General features: G+C 40.5%; 1 protein-coding gene across 1 annotated transcript; it reads left to right on the plus strand.

The window, feature by feature from the left end:
* The first annotated feature begins 1,776 nt into the window (after positions 1 to 1,776).
* On the plus strand, positions 1,777 to 11,445 carry LOC142654768 (zinc finger MYM-type protein 1-like). The gene is made up of 2 exons (XM_075828948.1): positions 1,777 to 1,871; positions 6,160 to 11,445. The coding sequence occupies exons 1-2, from the start codon at positions 1,854 to 1,856 to the stop codon at positions 8,512 to 8,514; spliced, it is 2,373 nt and encodes a 790-aa protein (XP_075685063.1). The 5' UTR covers positions 1,777 to 1,853; the 3' UTR covers positions 8,515 to 11,445.
* Positions 11,446 to 18,989: the final 7,544 nt, after the last annotated feature.

The raw sequence follows: 18,989 nt of genomic DNA on the forward strand, positions 1-18,989 counted from the left end.
TCTTTTCTTCACTTCTAAAGCTCCGATTGGTTAGTCTGTACAGACTTACCAATCAACGCGATCACCAACAAAGGACCGCTTCGATTGGTCCCTTGTAGTCTGCCAGGACATCAGGGCAGACAGACTGTAAAGTTAACAGCCGCTGCAGTGTTGCGTCGCATCGCGCCGCAGTTAACTTATAACGTGCAGGTCTAACTGCACACCTTGACGTGTATTAACGGCAGGGTGCGGGAAGGGGTTAAGGCCTTACAGGCAGCGATTCATTGCACAGACGGAGTGAGGCTACTGTCGCTGTTCATCCATATGAAGCAATTTAGGTTCACATATAAAGATATTTAAATATTTTTGTACAGGCGTGCTGCAATGTTTTTTTTGGTTTATATCAGAAGCCATGATGCTGTGACTGATCTGTCTTCTGATCAACCCCCAAGAACTTTGAGGTACATCGGCGATGTCATATTTTACAGGGAAAAAAAAGCTCCATACTGCAATGTACATGCCGTAAAAAATTACATGAAACCAAGTGTGAAGAACCTAAGGCTTTGCTTGGATCACAAATTTTCATGCGTTTTTTTTTTTCTAACAGAATTTTTAGATAAAAAAAAAAAATTGCATGAACATGCCTCTGAGTATTAACTGCTGGGTGGCATTTTTAAATTATGCTGGGTGTACATTTTCAGAAAATATATAGATTTGGGGGGTAGAATTATATGAATCAGGTTATATCTGTACATCAGAAGTATGTTGATTCCCTTTTCCGGACCCGCAAAAGGTTTGAATGGTGAATTTGTGACCCACTGCCATTTGAAAGATTACCCTGTATGTTAGCAGTGTGTCCCTCCCAGGAGACTGGAAGAGAGGGATCACACAAGTGGCCTGCTGCCAACCCTCGTATGTACGGCTTTGTGGTTCTTATCAGGTTAAGCCTGCATTCACACATTGCGCTAGTGATTTTTAATAACCGAGAAGCGCACCAACGCCACGTGCGAATAAAGCCTTCACTGACAAGTGTAACAGAAAAAAAAAAGCCTCATTATTGCTGCAAATTGCAGCCCAATCGTGGGTCTCATGCAGCCCAATCGTGGGTCTCATGCAGCCCAATCGTGGGTCTCTAAGGCCCCGTTCAGTTTTTTTTTCAGGGAGATATTGACCTGCCTGCACGTTCCTGCGGCGTTTTTTTGCACACAGCCATTGAGCACAACAAAAAGCGCTTTCTCTGCCTCCCATTGATTTCAATAGGAAGTCAGAGGCAGAACCACGGCAAGAAAGAGCATGCATTTTTTTTTTTTTACAGCGAGCAGCTAAAGGCCACTACGGAAAAAAAAAAAACGCCTCCACCTTCCATTTAAGTCAATGGGAAGCGATTTGGGACAGTTTTTTGGCACAGACTCCGACAGTTTCCACATCTTAAAAAAAAAAACTGTGTGAACTGGGCCTAACCGAATCTATGAAACGGCTTGCTCAGGTTGTGTGAAACTGGTCTTACATGGACTTGCTCTCTCACAACTCTCTTCTATTATCTTGAACTGTCCCTATAGTACAATAAATTACATTGCAGTGCCCTGAGCTATTCGTCAATGGGCCATTTACTAAGGAACTTCTTTCGATAACCCTATAAATTACACCGGGCTACGTTATTCGGTGAAACACTTCAAGCACCGAACTAACGCTCATAACGAGAGCAGGAGGCTGTGGAGGTTCGCGCTGGGGCGCGCATGACGTCATGCTCACGCCTGAACTCTCCGCCCCCTGCACGCGTACTCCTAGCCGCGCTAACTTCCGCTTCCGGCTGACCGCTCGGGAAGCACTGGCGCTGCCCGCACAATATATGTCTACGGAGATATATTCGGGCTATGGAGGCGGGGACTTCAGTAAGTATTCGGTCGTTCGTCAAGTGCGCATCTTCAGGGCAGGCAGTGTAGTTTCTTCGGTCTGGTTACTAGCTGTAGCTGCTGCACTATCAATCTTGCTTATGGTTATGACACATGATCGGGTTTATATTGGATAGTTTGTCGTTTTGTATAGTAGCCAGTGGCTGTTTTTATTTTCTAACGTAAATAGCGTTTCGGTTTTTGATCGTTTATCAAAACGGCCCTATGGATCATGTGAATGAAAACGTTTGATAGATAAACTAGTTAAAGGCACTGTCCAACCCTAAAGAGGTGATCGCATGAATGGCTGCTCAGCATTAAATATGATTATAGTTAGCGTGTACTGACTTTTTAAAAAATACCATGTTCTCTGACGCCTTTGGTTGTGCGCCATTTCATGTATGAAAACATGTCGTGCTTTATTAAATGTTATTAGAAGTTTTCTCCCCTAGGAGCAATGCCCTGTGATACGGAGCCGTAGTAACTGCCAACGCACTGAGGGGCTTACGACTGCAAACCTGGACCAATCCTACATGGGTCTAATGATCCAAACTAACTGCATTATAGGTCCCTATTATTCTGTACGCCTATCTGAAACTGGCCTTACAAAAATGTATTTATAAAAACCCAGAGAATCTAATAAAAAAAAACGTAATGTTTAGCGCCTTATAGAAATAGCAATTGTGCCCGCTGAACACCGCGTGGGTATTGCTAGAGAACATTAATGACATCACAAGGGGTTCCCTATGCAGAGAATACGCAATATCTGTCTTCCCTGCATGTCTCTGTATACAGAATGTTGGCTAATTGGCTGTTCCCATTAGATTACTGTTATCGGTGATCTGTATATAGGGACAGCAGGGAATACATAGATAATGTGTTCGCTGCTAACCAGTTCCTCTGTAGTAAACAAATATAGTAAGTGCTCGTTTACATGAAGGTGAATCTCGTCCATGTGACGGCCGTTACAACAACGGCCGTCACACGGACTCATGCATTTCAATGGGGCCGTTCACACAACCGTTGTTTCAACGTAGCGTGTGAACGCTCGGTTGAAAAATAGGACATGTCCTATTTTCCTGCATGTCACGCATCCCTCCATAGACTCTAGTCTGTGGGGGATCCGTGACAACACGACTTGGACGTGGAAAATGGCAGTTTTCCATGTCTGAGGTGGGCTACGTCCGTGTGAATCTAGCCCAAAATGAAAAAAAAAAAATGTTAGATCAAAATAGAAAAAAATTTATAAAAATGAAAGCCCCCCCCCCCCCAAAAAAAAAAGTGCACCCCTCTTCAAACCTGCATGCATTTTAGATGTTCTGCTTGAGAGGAATGTGTTTTGCATGGAAGTCAGGTGGTCTGGAATTAATGCGTTTCTATTAATCAGAAGGTACGATACCCCAAAAAAGAAAGAATTAGCCCCGGCCCCTAAATTCAGTCTGTTCTATCATGGCCCTATCTACCTTTGTTTAAAAAATTCTGATCTTTGATGATTATCATCCATGTACAGGTGGTTCCTCGAAGACCTGATACACACGAATGAGAGCAAACTCGGACGTGAAAAACTGCAGTTTCTCACGTCCAAGTCGCAATCGTGCGAGACCCGTTTTCACAGATCACTCATAGACTTGAGTCTATTGAGGGATCCGTAAAAAGGGCCAAAAATAGGACATGTCCTATTTTTCCACAGGTCTTCACACGGTCCATTAAAGGGAATTTTTCGGTAATTAAAAAAAATGGAAATAAGTTACTTATTTTTATTATATTTTTTAAGTTTTTTTGCTGTACTTGTTTTTTCTTCCACGAGGTGGAAAGTATTAAAAATTAGATGGGCAGATATATTTTCATAAACTAGAGCCGAGCTATGATTTAGTAAGTTTGTATTTGAAAGACTATCTATTACACATGCCAATAATTGCTAAAGATTTTCTTTGTTCAGTAGTTACTGCGAGCGCATTAGGCCTCATTCACGCGAGCGTGAATCATGTCCGTGTGACGGCCATTAAAACAACGGCCGTCACACGGACCCATGCATTTCAGTGGGGCCGTTCGCACGACCGTTCTTTCAACGGGACGTGTGAACGCTCTGTTGAATAATACGACATGTCCTATTTTGCTGCATGTCACGCATCCCTCCATAGACTCTAGTCTGTGGGGATCCGTGACCACGCGTCCCGCAAGGGTCCACCTCGGACGTGGAAACCAGCAGTTTTTCGCGTCCGAAGTGGCCTACGTTCGTGTGAATGTAGCCTTACACACAAAGATTATTTAGCTTCTAGGTGGATGGCAAAGGACTGATCGGCTAACAACTGGAAGATTTCTGATTAGACAAGGAGATGTGGCAGCGACAAACGATATTCTTTCAGCCACGTAGATGTGGCCGATCCATAGAAACCCAAGGATTTCTCATTCGATCGTTACACGCTATTACACATGACAATTATCTCTTACATTTGAGCGATTATGCGAAATATCATACAATAATCACTTTGTCTAATAAGGCCTTAACCAACACGTTTCTTGCTAATTTGAACGAGGGTTTGGTGAGTTCTATTTCACCCACTAGTACTGAGCTATGGTTGAATGTTGGACACAGAAAAAATGAATTTCAATTACTAAATGATTGTCTTTGTAAGAAATAAGAGAAAAGAGATGGATAGGCACCCTATCTAAATGAGGAGTTCACAATCCATGCCCTAAAACAAACAACTATATCTACCAGAAAAATTAGGGCAAAAAAATAGATTTGCACATCTATATTAATTTGACCTCATGTCCGTATTCTTTTGGGCATGCGCTGGCCTTTTTTATTTTTTATGCACCTGCCGCAGAGTGGTCTCACCCTTCAGAGCAGGCTCCGTATATTCTGGCGCCTGCGCATCGGGGTTGACTCCATGCCTGGCGCTCGCACCATCGGCATGTGTAGTATTTTATCTTACAGATTCATTTTATATTTTGTATATTCATGGGGGCGAATTCCCTTCGGCTATATTTTGCCTATTGGCATATATCTGAATTTATGACATAACCATCGCCGATGGGTCTCCCCTTTGCTTGGCTCTTGCGTCATTACAAATTTACTCCATACTCTTACTACCTCATACCCTACGTTATGTGCAGGTGCATATTCATATTTGATCTTTTCAATATTGCACAAACGCAGCATAATGCCTTGGACACAGCCACGTGTGCTTGAGAGTTGAAACTATAATTGTAATTACATTGCATTGCTTACACCTGTTATACTACATATGTAATATAAAACACCATGCTAGTCCAACTTATACCCATGAGGATTCTAGACTTGGTTTGGCGATACGCATGTGGCTGGTCTTTGTTTTTCAGTGTGTGCCCCCGTGCCGGGCTTAGACCTCTTGTCTGATTCTTATGATGTTTTAGGTATGTGTCCTATTGCATTGCATGTCACATTTCTTATGGTCTATGTTTCTGGTCCATTTCTTATGGTCTATGTTTCTGGTCCATTTCTTATGGTCTATATTTCAGGAATTGTTATGTATTGAAGTGGGATCCGTATTGGGATTTCTCACATAGTCTGGCAGGGCTTATTCAGCTTGGGGTTTACACACACTTTGCGATGTATCTTATTGTGGATCACTGTTTGTACTTTTGTATACAACGCTTTTAAACTTCTCTGTGTCTTTTGCTGCTTTGATATACTCTTGGATGTGCACGCAGATTTATTTTTTTTGCCCTACTTTTTTTCTAAGAAATAATACACCAATGACTTTAATCTATGAGGGCTTCTGGAAAACGTATTTGCTAGAAAAGTGGTTCTATAGCAATGCACTAAAATCTGCCTTTTTTTCCCCATTAAAACCATTTAAACATTATATAAAAGAGATGTGACCTTTTATATACAATTTTATCTTCTGATTTGTCATAGAACTATGTCAGAAGATATTATTTGCAGAGGTCTAGTCCATTATCAAAGCAAAGGGGCTGTGGTACTCTTCTAAACAGCATGCCCCTTTTCACTCCCATCAGCTGCACCTGAACTCAGTGGTAAAGTGGAGTTGTTTGCCGCAGGATCTAAATGGGCACAGTGATGCCCCTTCATTTTAGTGATGGGGACTGAGCATCAGGATGTTTCTGTGACAGAAGACACAGAATAGCGCACATCTACTTTAACAGTTTGAGTTTTTACTTATATATGTGTGAAAATCAGTAGTATATTTTGCGGTTATTGCCACAGTAGTTAAATACAGATAAAAAGTTTGAGAATTTATAATATTTTCTAATGAAATATATATATATATTTTTTTTTTAGGATTCCATTTATCCACCATTTAAACGCCAAAATGATGATTTAATATCGATGGAAGAAAAAAGATTTTGTCCTATTAATATGGACATTATTAAGAAGGAAATTAAGGATGAGGATGAAACGGACTGCTGTGAAGAGGCTTGGTTAAAAGGCTTTGGTCTGTACAGTGATGACGTTACACAGTCAAGCAGCCATTCCCATGAAGCTGATTTAAGTTTCAACTCCTTTGCTGAAGAAGTGTTAGATTCCAACACAAATTATCATTGTTCAATAGATGAAAACACCACAAAATTTTTTGATGTTGATAAGCCGTTTCAGCCGTCAGCAGAACTTGTCCCTCCACAGTGTTTTGGCACCAGGAAATTAAGGTTCCAGAGTGCTTGGTATACAGATTTCCCATGGCTTCATTACAACCCCCAGTTAAAAGGCGTTCTTTGTTTTACTTGTGGAAAAGCTGAGAGCATGGGTCTTCTGGGTTCTACTAGGAGAAGAGATTCAGTTTTTACAGCTGTAGGGTTTTCTAATTGGAAAAAGGCTCGGGAAAAGTTTGGTTCTCACCAAAAGTCGAAAAGCCATGAGTTTGCCACTTGGAAATTAATGCATGCCTTACAGAATCAGAAGAGGGAAGCTGCTTTGGAGCAGCAAAGAAAAGTTAGACAGGCCATTCCAACTCTTTGCTTGAACAAGCTGATTTGTTCAGTACGCTTTTTGATTCATAGAGGTCACACTTTTCAAACTCATGAATCGATTGAAGAGAGTTTGTTTGAACTACTAAAATTTTTAGGTCAAGACAGTGATGTATTTAAATACTGGCTCATGACTAACCAAAATTTCACTAGCCCAGGAATCCAACATGAAATTATTGGCTTAATGAGCAAAGAGATCACATCTTTAATCACAAGAGAAGTAAATCAAGGCTCAATGTACTACTCTATAATAATAGACAGCATTCAAAATTCGGAGTCGCATCAGCTGAGCCTTTTTTTGCGATACTTGGATTCCGATATGCATCCTCAAGAGGAATTTATTGGGTTTCTTGATCCAATGGAGGACACTGGTACTTCTGCTGCAAATCTTATTTTAGATATTCTTGATCGACATTCTTTGCCTATAGATCTTCTAAGAGGGATTGCATTTGCGGGATCATCTGCTGCTTCTCCTTGCTATATAGAGTCACAATCTTTGCTAAAACAGAAACAACCTTTAGCCAGGTTTGTCCATTGTGGAGCTCCTTGCGGCAGTTTTTTAACAAGAAATGGTAGCCATGCAAGTCCGGTTTTGCAGCAGGCTTTATATTCTGTAAATGATCTGTGCAAATTATTTAGCAAAACTTCAAAATTTAAATTTTTATTTGCTGAGGTGACCTCAAATGTCATTTTTCATACAAGGCTCTTATGTTCTTCCAAGTGGTATGTTAACCTGGCAGTGATAAATACTGTTATTCAACACTATGGTTTGATCATAGAAGGTCTAAGAGAAATGCAAACACATGCAGGTGGTTCTGGGGTGAGAGCTCGTGTTTTGTTACGAGAGTTTATCGAAGGGAATACAATAGCGAGTTTGCTCATTGCAAGGGCAGTACTGGAGTCATTAAATATTCTGAATATTAATTTCGACGATCAGAACGGGCTAATGTTGAATACTTTGAAAAAAGTAAAGATGGTGAAAGAAATTCTAACAAGGGTTCGCCAAGAAGCTCCTTTGTTGGATTTCCTAAGACAGGCAGAAGATTTTGTTGTTAAACTTAATCTGTCACCTTTATCCGTTCCGCAACAGAGACTGCTGTGCTCTCAGAGTACAGAGGCGGTACAGCCACAAATTGCTGTTTCTATTGAGGATTTTTGTAAAACGGAGTATTTCAAAATGATTGATGCAATTATTTCTCAGTTAGATAACCAGTTCTTTCAACAAGGCTTTATGGAATATTGCATTCTGGAAGATGTTTTGCTTGGTGCGGGCAAAGGAGAATCTGACAGTGTAATTGAGCAAAAACTGGTCGTTCTTTCTAAATTCCCAGAGTTCAACGTACGAATGCTGAAAGTCCAGTTAGAAATGTTTGCTCACAAAAACAGCTACAGTTCTCTGTCAGAAGCTGTAAGCCTTTACAAGTCAGTTAGTCCTGAAGTTAAGGAATTTTTTAACGAGCTGGGTAAATTTTTAAAACTTTTGCTTATAATTCCAGTGAGCACAATGGAAAGTGACCAGATCTGTGGCCCCTTTCAAAGACTGAAAACTTTGTTAAAGTTTACAACCACAGAGACCCGCTCCAATGATGTGGCTATATGCTATGTGAATGAGACCCGTTTAGACAGCCTGTGTTTAGAAACTATTGCTCACAACTTTGTTTATGGCTCTTGATAACTCATATGCCTATTTTTTGTAGTGTCTAATAATGTATGTTATTGGATACTTATGTTTGTAATGATTTAACAAAGAGCCTTGAAGGGGTTGTCCACTACCGGACAACTGATGACCTATCCACCGGATAGGTCATCAGTATATGATCGGTGTGGGTTCGAAACCTGGACCCCGCACCGATCAGCTGCGCCTGCTTTGTCCGAGCACCAACGTCCATGTCGGAAGCAGATTGCTCCAGTCATGGAATAGCGACCGAGCTGCAGTACTTCAGCTCTGCTATTATTCAAGTGGATAGAAGCAGCGCTGCAATTCTGCAGCACAGCCACTATGGAATGTACAGAGCCAAATGCTTCTGGCTTCGTACAGTGCATACTGTGCAATAACATCTGGTGCCCGGAGGCAGCTGATTGGTGCGGCGTCTGGATGTCAGTCCCGCACCGATCATATACTGATTACCTATCAGTTATCCAGTAGTGGACAACCCCTTTAATGCTGCATTTTACAACACCATTAAAATGTACAGTTACAAAGACATCCACAACAGATGGCATTCAATTTAAAGGGGTTGTCTCCTTTTATTTGTTATATTAGTTTATAGAATAGGAAATCACAAATTTCTAATACATATTTATTTCAAATTCTGCTCACATAGCTTTCTTATACCAGTGTAGTTGCCCCTGTCTAAAAAAATAAATAAACGGTATAGCCCACAGATTAGTTCATATTAATGCATCCATAGAATAACTGAATGGACTAAAGATGGCGGCAGTCATGTGACCACTGGCATTCAGGTAACACTGTACAGGTATGTAACAGGTTAATAGTATTTTACTGAGGAGTATAAAGTATTTCTACCTACAGCAGCTTCTCATCATGTCTGTCCGTGTCTGTGAGGAGCAGCTCTTACATTGTCACACACAGTGAAGCAGTGGTTCATGATTATTCCCCCATTAGACCTAGTCACTTAGCCCTTGGATGTGTCCTCTATGTGGCCCCAACACATGTATGTCATGTAACACTGCTACTATCTGAATGCTAGGGGTCACATGGTGTGTGCGTGGCGGGATGGGGGGGTCACATGACGCCATGTTTAGTCATATTCAGTCAGCCCGTGGATACATTACACAGGACTAATCTGTGGATTATACCATTCTACTGTGACAGGGGCCTCGTGCTATAGGAAATGTATGTGAGCAGAATTTCTAATACATGTATATTAGAAAACTGTATGATTTCCTATTCTACAAATAAAAAAACTGGACAACCGCTTTAAATGGAAAATCCTAAAATCTAGAGACAGATGTCCCCTTGGCAGTTCTCCATTACAGTGGGGCTCCCAGCCACCCACTATGCAGGGGACTGCAACACTGATCGATTCAAGTAAATGGGCGGCCCGTTCATCCTGAGGATTGTAGAGGTACCGGCAGTTGGATCTCATGATTAGGAAGTAATAGCATAGGAATATATATTATCACATCTTCTAGTTGGAAACCATTTTATTACATTTACTCTTTCCAAATGGTACATCATGAGGTGCTATGTGAAAAAAATCCACTTCCAAACTCTAGAACGTATGTGTGTATATATATATATATATATATATATATATAATAAATTTATTTCAACAATTAGAACCATTTTTTATTTTTATAAATATGCTTTTTTGGGAAGTTATTGGTGAACCAGCAGAGCCAAGGCTGCTACTATTTGGGCAGTAAGGCCTCAAGGATGCTTATCATAAATAGGAATTTGAGGTTGCGCTGCCTCCATCAACTGTTTTATTGGACGTTTCTTTGGCATCATAACTATCCACTAGTGAAGCAACTTGTCTTTGGGGACAATTCTTCTGTAATAAGTCTTAGAAATAGTTTAGGTGTAGATAATTTTCTACCTAAACTAAACGCTAGAGCTAAATGCATAAAATTGTGGTGTGTACAGCCAACACCTTCACCTTGGATGGTTCTACTGAGTTGTTCATAGTTGCCTTCTTTAGGTCTCATTGTTGTGGGTGATATGTTATGTTCTGAATTGTTCATTAAAAAATATTTTACATATATATTATTCAAAGATTAGGACAGCCGTTTAACACGTTAAAGCTTTTACTTGAAATTACTTAAAGTACCACTTTGAGTAAGCCAAAAACTGTCATATTGAACATGCTTTTATTTTCAAGCAGTATGTTATAGAGCAGGAGGAGGCCAGCAGTTTAATGTATAGCGATCTGGTAAAGATTCAATAGGACTTGGAATATATTTGGGGTTAATGAGTCCAGAGGGAGGTTCTACTGAGTGATTGACAGCGATCTCTGTATGCAAGCTCACATTGGGAAGGCCGTCAATCATTGAGTGAAAGCACCCCCCGGGACTCATAAGACTAATATAAGCAGGGATTTCAATCAATAAATTACAAGTTACACTTAATCTTTCCCCACTAAACTATACGTCTGTTTTGCCCCTATTACATGCAGCCCACGGATAAAGTAGCATGCTCAGTTGGACTGTTAGACCTTATGGGTATTGTATTGGAACCTGAAGAATCGTGAAAGACCATGAACCCCACTATTGCCCTAGGCGAAGCACTGAAACACCTTCAAGTTATTGTACAGGATTATAAAAAATATGGCTCTTTTTTTTTAAGAAAAAAAAACAAAAACCAGTGCCACACTTGTACACAGGTTGCGTACATGGCATGAGTTTTTTTTTTTTTTTTTTTTGTTTTTTTTTTTTTTAGTTTGTAGAAAAACCTATATATTGCCGAATACATGGTTCTGTGATCTATATATTAAGCAATCTGGGCCCTAGGAGAGAAGTGGAAGTCTGGTAGAATAGTTTGGTGTTACTATTCTATTCTTATAAATATTTGTGTATAATTATTTTTATTTTTTTCTTCTGTAAAATATAAATAAAATTATTTTTGCCGTCATTAAATCAATTTCTTCGAATCCCATTTAATAGAAGCTGTATTTAATCTTTTTTTTCTATTCCGTAAATGCTATGGACACCTTTTTTTTTTAAATCCATTTTTTTATTACTATTCTTGAAAAGCCTGTATTATGTTTCAAAAAAAAAAAAAGAACATTTAATCAATCTTCCCTGCCCCTGATACTAATCAATCAGTGCGAGGTATGTTGAGGGTAGTTCCCACCCTCTTGGCTAACTACAGCAAATTATCATATAGGGAGCCAACACAATAGTGGGCCATATCTCAGGGAAATAAAGGTCCTTGAAAAAAAACCAAAATAGTGCTAGAATCAGGAAGACCGCTCTATTCACATCAGATAACCAGTTCAACTTATATGACCTAGTGACAGGTCCTCTTTAAGTTGGATTCTAATCAAACCTGATTAGATCAGAATTCCGCTTAAATGAGCGTTCAGGAAAGGTGACAATAGGGGATAGAGACGAGCCGACGGGAAGCTTGTGGCAGAATTGACTGTCAATGGCATCCAGCAATTTGCAATGTATTGAAATACATGCAAGCTGCTGAAGCCAAACAAAGCAAAATTTGTCATTAAACCCAATTACAAAAATAAATGTTTGCACATAAATAATTCAGATAAAAACATTTTGATGAAAAGGTGTCGGTAGCCTTTAACCCTTTAGCCCTTTAGCTGTTATGAAAATTTTCACACATATTTCAAACACAAATATAACCTGTATTATAAAATTCATATTATACTCCCATACCCATATATTTTGTGAAAATGTCACCCAGCACTTTACAATCAAGGGCGCCTTCATGCAATTTTGCATCAAAGCGTAACGTTTCGCAAAGAATTCATAAAAATCCATATTTGTAACTAAAAGTCTGACCCAAGCAGAACCTGAGACCAACACAAATCCTCTAAGAATTTTATTTAAGATGTTCAAAGTTCATACAAGGCCATTAGGCTGCGTTCACATCTGCGTTGTGGCTTCCGTTCTAGCGTATCCATCAGAGGACCACAAGAACGGAAGTTAACGTTTCCGTAAAAAAATAACATTTTTCTTAATGGATTTTATTTTTGCATTAGTTGTGCTCAGTTAGGCTCTATTCCGTCAGGTTTCTGATTTTTTTGACAATCGGAGACCACATATGCTCTTTTATTGGTAGGAGTGATAGCTTAAAAGGTTCCTGTATCCATTCCCCTCAGAGTTCACAGGAAGGCTGTACGGGGGGAGAGTCTTGTACACGGGCCAATGATCGGGCAAACACTAGTTCATCGGCTGATAGTATCGTTTATGCAGCAGAAAATATGTTGACAACCGCACATCTGCCTGTGTAAACAGTGAGATGGGCTTCTGACATGATGGTAACGCATGGGGACGAGCGATTGTAATAACAAACACTCATCCCCATACATTACTGATCATAGCTCCTTGTGAAAGGAGCAGACGAGTGCAGATCAACGATGTGTCTCAAAATTGGCCGGTTTAAAAGACCCTAACAGGCTGTTCTCTTTCTTCCTGCTCTCACTTGCAGCTTCCTTCCTCCCTAACAGAGGCACCCAACCAGGATGTAAAACTGTTATTTCTGATCCCCCAACTTCAAATGAGTTGTGCACCCTGAATATTTCATCTAGAATAGTGAGCCTGGTATCATTTGAAAACTAAGATGTTGTTCTTTAATATGATACTAAGGTCTGACCTATGTATATCCTAGCCCCAGCAAGCTTTTAAAGTCATGACATATTGCATACGTCCTTGGCAGTGAAAGTGTTAAATCATACCTCCAGCTATTCCCATAAGAATCTGCCTACATATGGGTCATCCGTAAAAACGTAAGGTTAAAGTATCTCAAAGATAAAGTTTTAACCTTTTATTTTAATTCCGTTCTTTCCAGTTATGTTTCCGCTAGTTGTAGGAGCCTAGTTGGAATACTACTAAACTACCCAGCATCCCTATCTGCCAGAACTGTAGAGAGAAAGGAGAAGCCGAGGGGGACACTGAGTATATCAACATGTAAATTTGCAATTGCAAATGGTGACCTGGGAGACACGTTGAACATAATGGAGTACGCTGACAATTCTGCAATACAGACTTCTAGTTAGAGTTTCAGTAGACTAGAGGTCTCTCTCTTCAACCTAGAGCTTAAAAGTGAAAGACTACACACTGTAATTGGTTATAAGAATTCAGAAGCCCAGACTAGTTTTTATTGTTTGCTGGAGGTACGCTTTCCAAAAGTGGCCCTGGAGGTACAGTATCTAACAGTTGCTTCCCTCTAATTCCTTTTAAAGGAATTAACATATGATTTTCTTGGCAAAATGTTCACGTTCAAGTTTTTTCTACTTACTCATTTTTATGGCACATCAGTTAGGTAAGCTGAAAAATAGAAATTGCTGGTGTCCTGGCCGCTAGAACCCCTTCTGATGTCGAGAATGAGCGTTCCAGGTCACCATTTTTGTGGGAGTGCTGGCTTTGCATGCTTAGTCATCATTTTCTATTTAACTAAATGGGCGATACAGAAACATTTGAGCACACTTTGTTGGTTATGTCTAAATCTTCAGTTTAACTTTAACCATAGTGATTGGTTGTTAAATATTGTATTGAATGATCACACTTCAAATCTTGTATAAAATCTTTTTTTGTTTGTTAATTTGCTTCTCTTTGTATTTGTATAAATGATGCTATTGTTTTCAAAATAAAATATTTATCGAATACAATATTCCCCTAATATTAAAGCGGTACACTTGGGCTTCATTCGCATCTGCGTTGGGGTTCCTTCAGTCCTTTCTGTCAGGGGAACACATGAACGTCAACCATATCTTTCCGTTTGCATTACCTTTTGATTTCTATGGTAATGCTTCCGTTGCTAATGGTTTCCGTTTGTCTCCATTTCGTAGGGTTTCTGTTTTTTTTTGCGGAATCAATAGCGTAGTCGACTACGCTATTGATTTTAGTTTCCGTTCATGGGTTCCCCTGGCGGAAAGGTCTGATGGAACCCCGATGCAGATGTGAACGAAGCCTAAAGTAACACTCCGGTGAACACTGCCTAGTGCACGTCCAGAAGGGGGGAAATACATGATACAGGAACTCAAAGAATAACAAAAAGAGAATCCCTGTGTCCTGCACCACCATGTCAGACCGTGCGCTAACCATACTGTTCCTCAGGCCCCGTGCACATGACCGTAAAAATTGTCTGCAATTACAGACGGCGATTACGGTCCGTAATTATGGGCCCATTCAGTTCTATTGGCCTCGGACACCTTTCCTTATCTCTACGGATGGGTGTCTGGGCCGTAGAAATGTTCAGAAAATTATGGAACATGTCCATATTTGCATTTTACGGGCCATGCTCCCATACTTTGTATGGGAGCACGGCCCACAAAATGTCGACGGCCGGCCGTCCCCGCAATCGCTGGCCATTATTACGGGCATGGCAGTGTGCATGAGGCCTTAGTATGTAAATTCAAGTTTCCGATCTGGAATGAAAAAGTTATTGCTCTCTGTTGTTAGCTTTATTCAGCAATATCACAATATGGAACAGAACAAAAAAAAAAACGTTACAGCAGCCTTTTATTTCCACACTGCTTACAGAGAGAGCTAAAATAACTGTGAAGTAAGTGTGTCAGCTGTAATATACAGCAGACACCCGCTTTGTATGAAGCGGGCTCATCTTGTGAGCCCACTCCATACTTCCCCTATCCGGCTATGACGTAAGTATATGTTATACACCGGGAAGGGGTTAAAGGAAGATAAACTTCACACACTCTAGGTACTATACACGAGGATCTACGTTCACTGTAAATACTGGAGATACCAAAGGCATGGCCTAATAGATTTACTTGTAAGTATTTCAAAGCATTATAGCAGCAATCAAATGATCACAGATTCCAGCTCCTTTGTAAGACAAAAAAAACTTAAGTTGAAAAAACGTTTAACTAAAAAAAACTACTTTCTACTCATTAAAAATGTTTTTTTTTTCTTTAAAAATAGTTTAACACCAAAAAAAATTGCAATTTGGTAATACTGCAATCGTAAAGACCCCCAGAAAAAAAAATACATGTTTATAACGCAAAAAAAAACCTAAGCCTTTGTTTTTCTGTCCAATTTTTCACCAAAAAAGTTAATAATATGCTAGTCCTTCTCAATGAATTAGAATATCATCAAAAAGTTAATGTGTAGCTAAACGTTTGACAAACTTCTGACATGTCATAGTGACATGTCAGAAGTTTGGATTGGTGGGGGTCCGAGCACTGAGACCCCCACCAATCGCTAGAACCAAGCAGCCGAAGCGCTTCGTGTCTGTTAGGCTTTTTCCGGAAAGCCGATGTATCGGAGAACGGGCACATAGACTTTCTATTGAGTCCGTACACGATACATTTATTTTCGGAAAAAGCTGAACAGACACGAAGCAGTGATTCGGCTGCTTCGTTTTAGCGATCGTTGGGGGTCTTAGTGCTCGGTCCCCCACCAATCCAAACTTTTGACATGCCACTATGACATGTCAGAAGTTTGTCAAAAGTTTAGCTACACTTTAATTTATTTCAGTAATTCAATTAAAAAAGTGAAACTATTCTATAGATTCATTACACACTGTAACGTCCGCGGTCGCAGACTGCAGACTCCTATCCTGCAGACGTCTTCCTCCCCAGATGTGCCAGCACATGCGGCCGCCCTGTCCTGTAGTGACCACTAGGGTGCGCGCTCGAGCTCATTCCCGGCCTTAATGAGCCAGAGCACACACATGTTTTAGATTGACTGATTGCTCCCATGATCACCCTGTACTACAAGAAGGGCCCTGCCCCTTCCTTCATTGCCTGAGCTTTGTTGTGTTACCTATGTTAGTCTTTGCAAATGGTCCTTTAGTGTTTTGCAAATGGTCCTTTAGTGTTTTCCAGTTCCCACTGTTCCTGTTCCTGCCACCTGTATCCCGTGCTACCTTGTTCCTGTGCTGTAGAGAGTTGGAGTCGTGTTGTGTCGTATACTACGTCTGCTGTATTTCACCAAGCCTGGTGTCTGCCTGCTGCCAAGGTCCCATCCGAGCCTACCTTCGTTACTGTCTGTATTGCCACATGTACCCTTATTCGAACTATTGACTTTGCCTTGGTATCCTGTTTGGCTAGCTGCTATCCCGCTACGGTGGTACAGCCCAGTGGGTCCACACACCCACTGTGACACCCACAGAGTGATCTATTTCCAGCATTTCTTTCTTTTAATGTTGATGATTATGGCTACCAGTTAATGAAAACCCAAAATTTAGTATCTCATAACATAAGAATATAATATAAGCCCAATTTAAAAAATTATTTTTAATACCGAAATGTTGGCCTACTGAAAAGTATGTACAGTATATGCACTCAATACTTGGTTGGGGCTCCTTTTGCATGAATTACTGCATTAATGCGGCGTGACATGGAGGTGATCAGCCTGTGGCACTTCTGAGGTGTTATGGAAGCCCAGGTTGCTTTGATAGCGGCCTTCAGCTCATCTGTATTGTTGGGTCTGGTGTCTCTCATCTTCCTTTTGACAATACCCATAGATTCTCTATGGGGTTTAGGTCAGGCGAGTTTTCTGGACAATCACACAGTGATACTGTGGTTATTAAACCAGGTATTGATACTTTTGGCAGTATGGGCAATAAAGCTTGTCAGCAGAGGGAAGCATGAAGTGCTCTAAAATGTCCTGCTAGATGGCTACGTTGACTCTGGACTTGATGTAACACAGTGGACCAACACTGTTGCTCAGTGGTCCAAAGTCCTGTTTTCAGATGAAAATATAATTTGCATTTCGTTGGGAAATCAAGGTCCCAGAGTCTGGAGGAAGAGTGGAGAGGCATCAATCCAAGTAACTTGTGGTCCAGTGTGAAGTTTCCACTTTCAGTGATGGTTTGGGGAGCCATGTCATCTGCTGGTGTTGGTCCACTGTGCTATATCAAGTCCAGAGTCAACGCAGCCGTCTACCAGGAAATTTTAGAGCACTTCATGCTTCCCTCTGCTGACAAGCTTTATGGAGATGCTGATTTCATTTTCCAGCCGGATTTGGCACATGTCCACACTGCCAAGAGTACCAATACCTGGTTTAATAACAACAGTATCACTGTGCTTGATTGGCCAGCAAACTCTCCTGACCTAAACCCCATAGAGAATCTATGGGGTATTGTCTAGAGGAAGATGAGACACCAGACCCAACAAAGCAGACAGGCTGAAGGCTGCTATCAAAGCCACCTGGGCTTCCATAACACCTCAGCAGTGCCACAGGCTGATCGTCTCCATTCCACGCCGCATTGATACAGTAATTCATGCAGGGTCGGAGCCCCGACCAAGTATTGAGTGCATATTCTGTACATGCTTTTCAGTAGGCCAACATTTCGGTATTAAAAATAATTTTTCAAATTGGGCTTATATAGTATTCTAATTTTCTGAGAAACTAAATTTTAGGTTTTCATTAACTGTTATACATAATCATCAACATTAAAATAAAAAAATGCTGCCAATAGATCACTCTGTGTGTAATGAATCTATAGAATATCAGTTTCACTTTTTGAATTGAATTACTGAAATAAATTAACGTTTTGATGATATTCTAATTCATTGAGAAGGACTAGTATTCACCAAAATGGTGCTAAAACAAAGACTACAACTACAAAAAATAGAAGTGTTACTATAAGTTTCGCTCACCACATGTCCACCACGCTTTTGTTGCGTTTCCACTGCGTTTTCATTCCGTTTTAGTTGATGCAAGTTGATATGGAGTAAATCCAAATGCTGTAGGTGCTCGTAGATACTCCCAAACTGGTCCTGTGTCGACAGCAGGCAATCAAGGCAATAGTGGTATATAGTGAAGGTGGATCCAGCAATCTTCAATTATTTTCCGAGTATACAACACATCACTTGTGACGTGCCGTGTATGGGCTGTTCTGTTGTACAGACCGTAACGCGCATGCGATGTCACTGCTGTTCTCGCGGTCCCTGTTCTCGAGATAACAACAGCAGGGACCGCGCATGCACGTTACGGGTGGTACAACAGAACAGCCCATACACGGCACGTCAGAAGTGGGGTGTCGTATACCCGGAAAAGAATTGAAAATCAACAGAGCGGCCAGAGAGTGACGTCGCTCGTTAAGTACCCCACGGCAGCATCTGGAAACGGGGCCAATTTGGAAAATGTAAGTATATTACAAATGTATTTACATTCATAAAGTACAAGCATTAACACATAGTCATTTTATCTTGGAAAACCCCGTTAAAGCATACAATATTTGGTATCACCATAATCACAATTACCTGTAGAATAAAGTTAACGTGCTATTTATACCGCACGGTAAACTGTAAAAAAATAAAATAAAAAAACAATTGCTTAATCGCTGTAGTTCCATTCCCCCTTCTAAAAAGAAAGTTAATCCTATAAAGCAAAAAACAAGGCTCCATATAGCTAGATCAGCAGAAAAATACAAAAGTTATGGCTCTTGGAATGTGATGATACAAAAAATTGCTGCTCCATAACCCCTTCCCCCAAAGTATTTTTCCGTTCTTTTCATCCCCGCATTCCAAGAGC

Source organism: Rhinoderma darwinii, chromosome 1 (genome assembly GCF_050947455.1).
Source record: "Rhinoderma darwinii isolate aRhiDar2 chromosome 1, aRhiDar2.hap1, whole genome shotgun sequence".
NCBI classification, from domain to species: domain Eukaryota; kingdom Metazoa; phylum Chordata; class Amphibia; order Anura; family Rhinodermatidae; genus Rhinoderma; species Rhinoderma darwinii.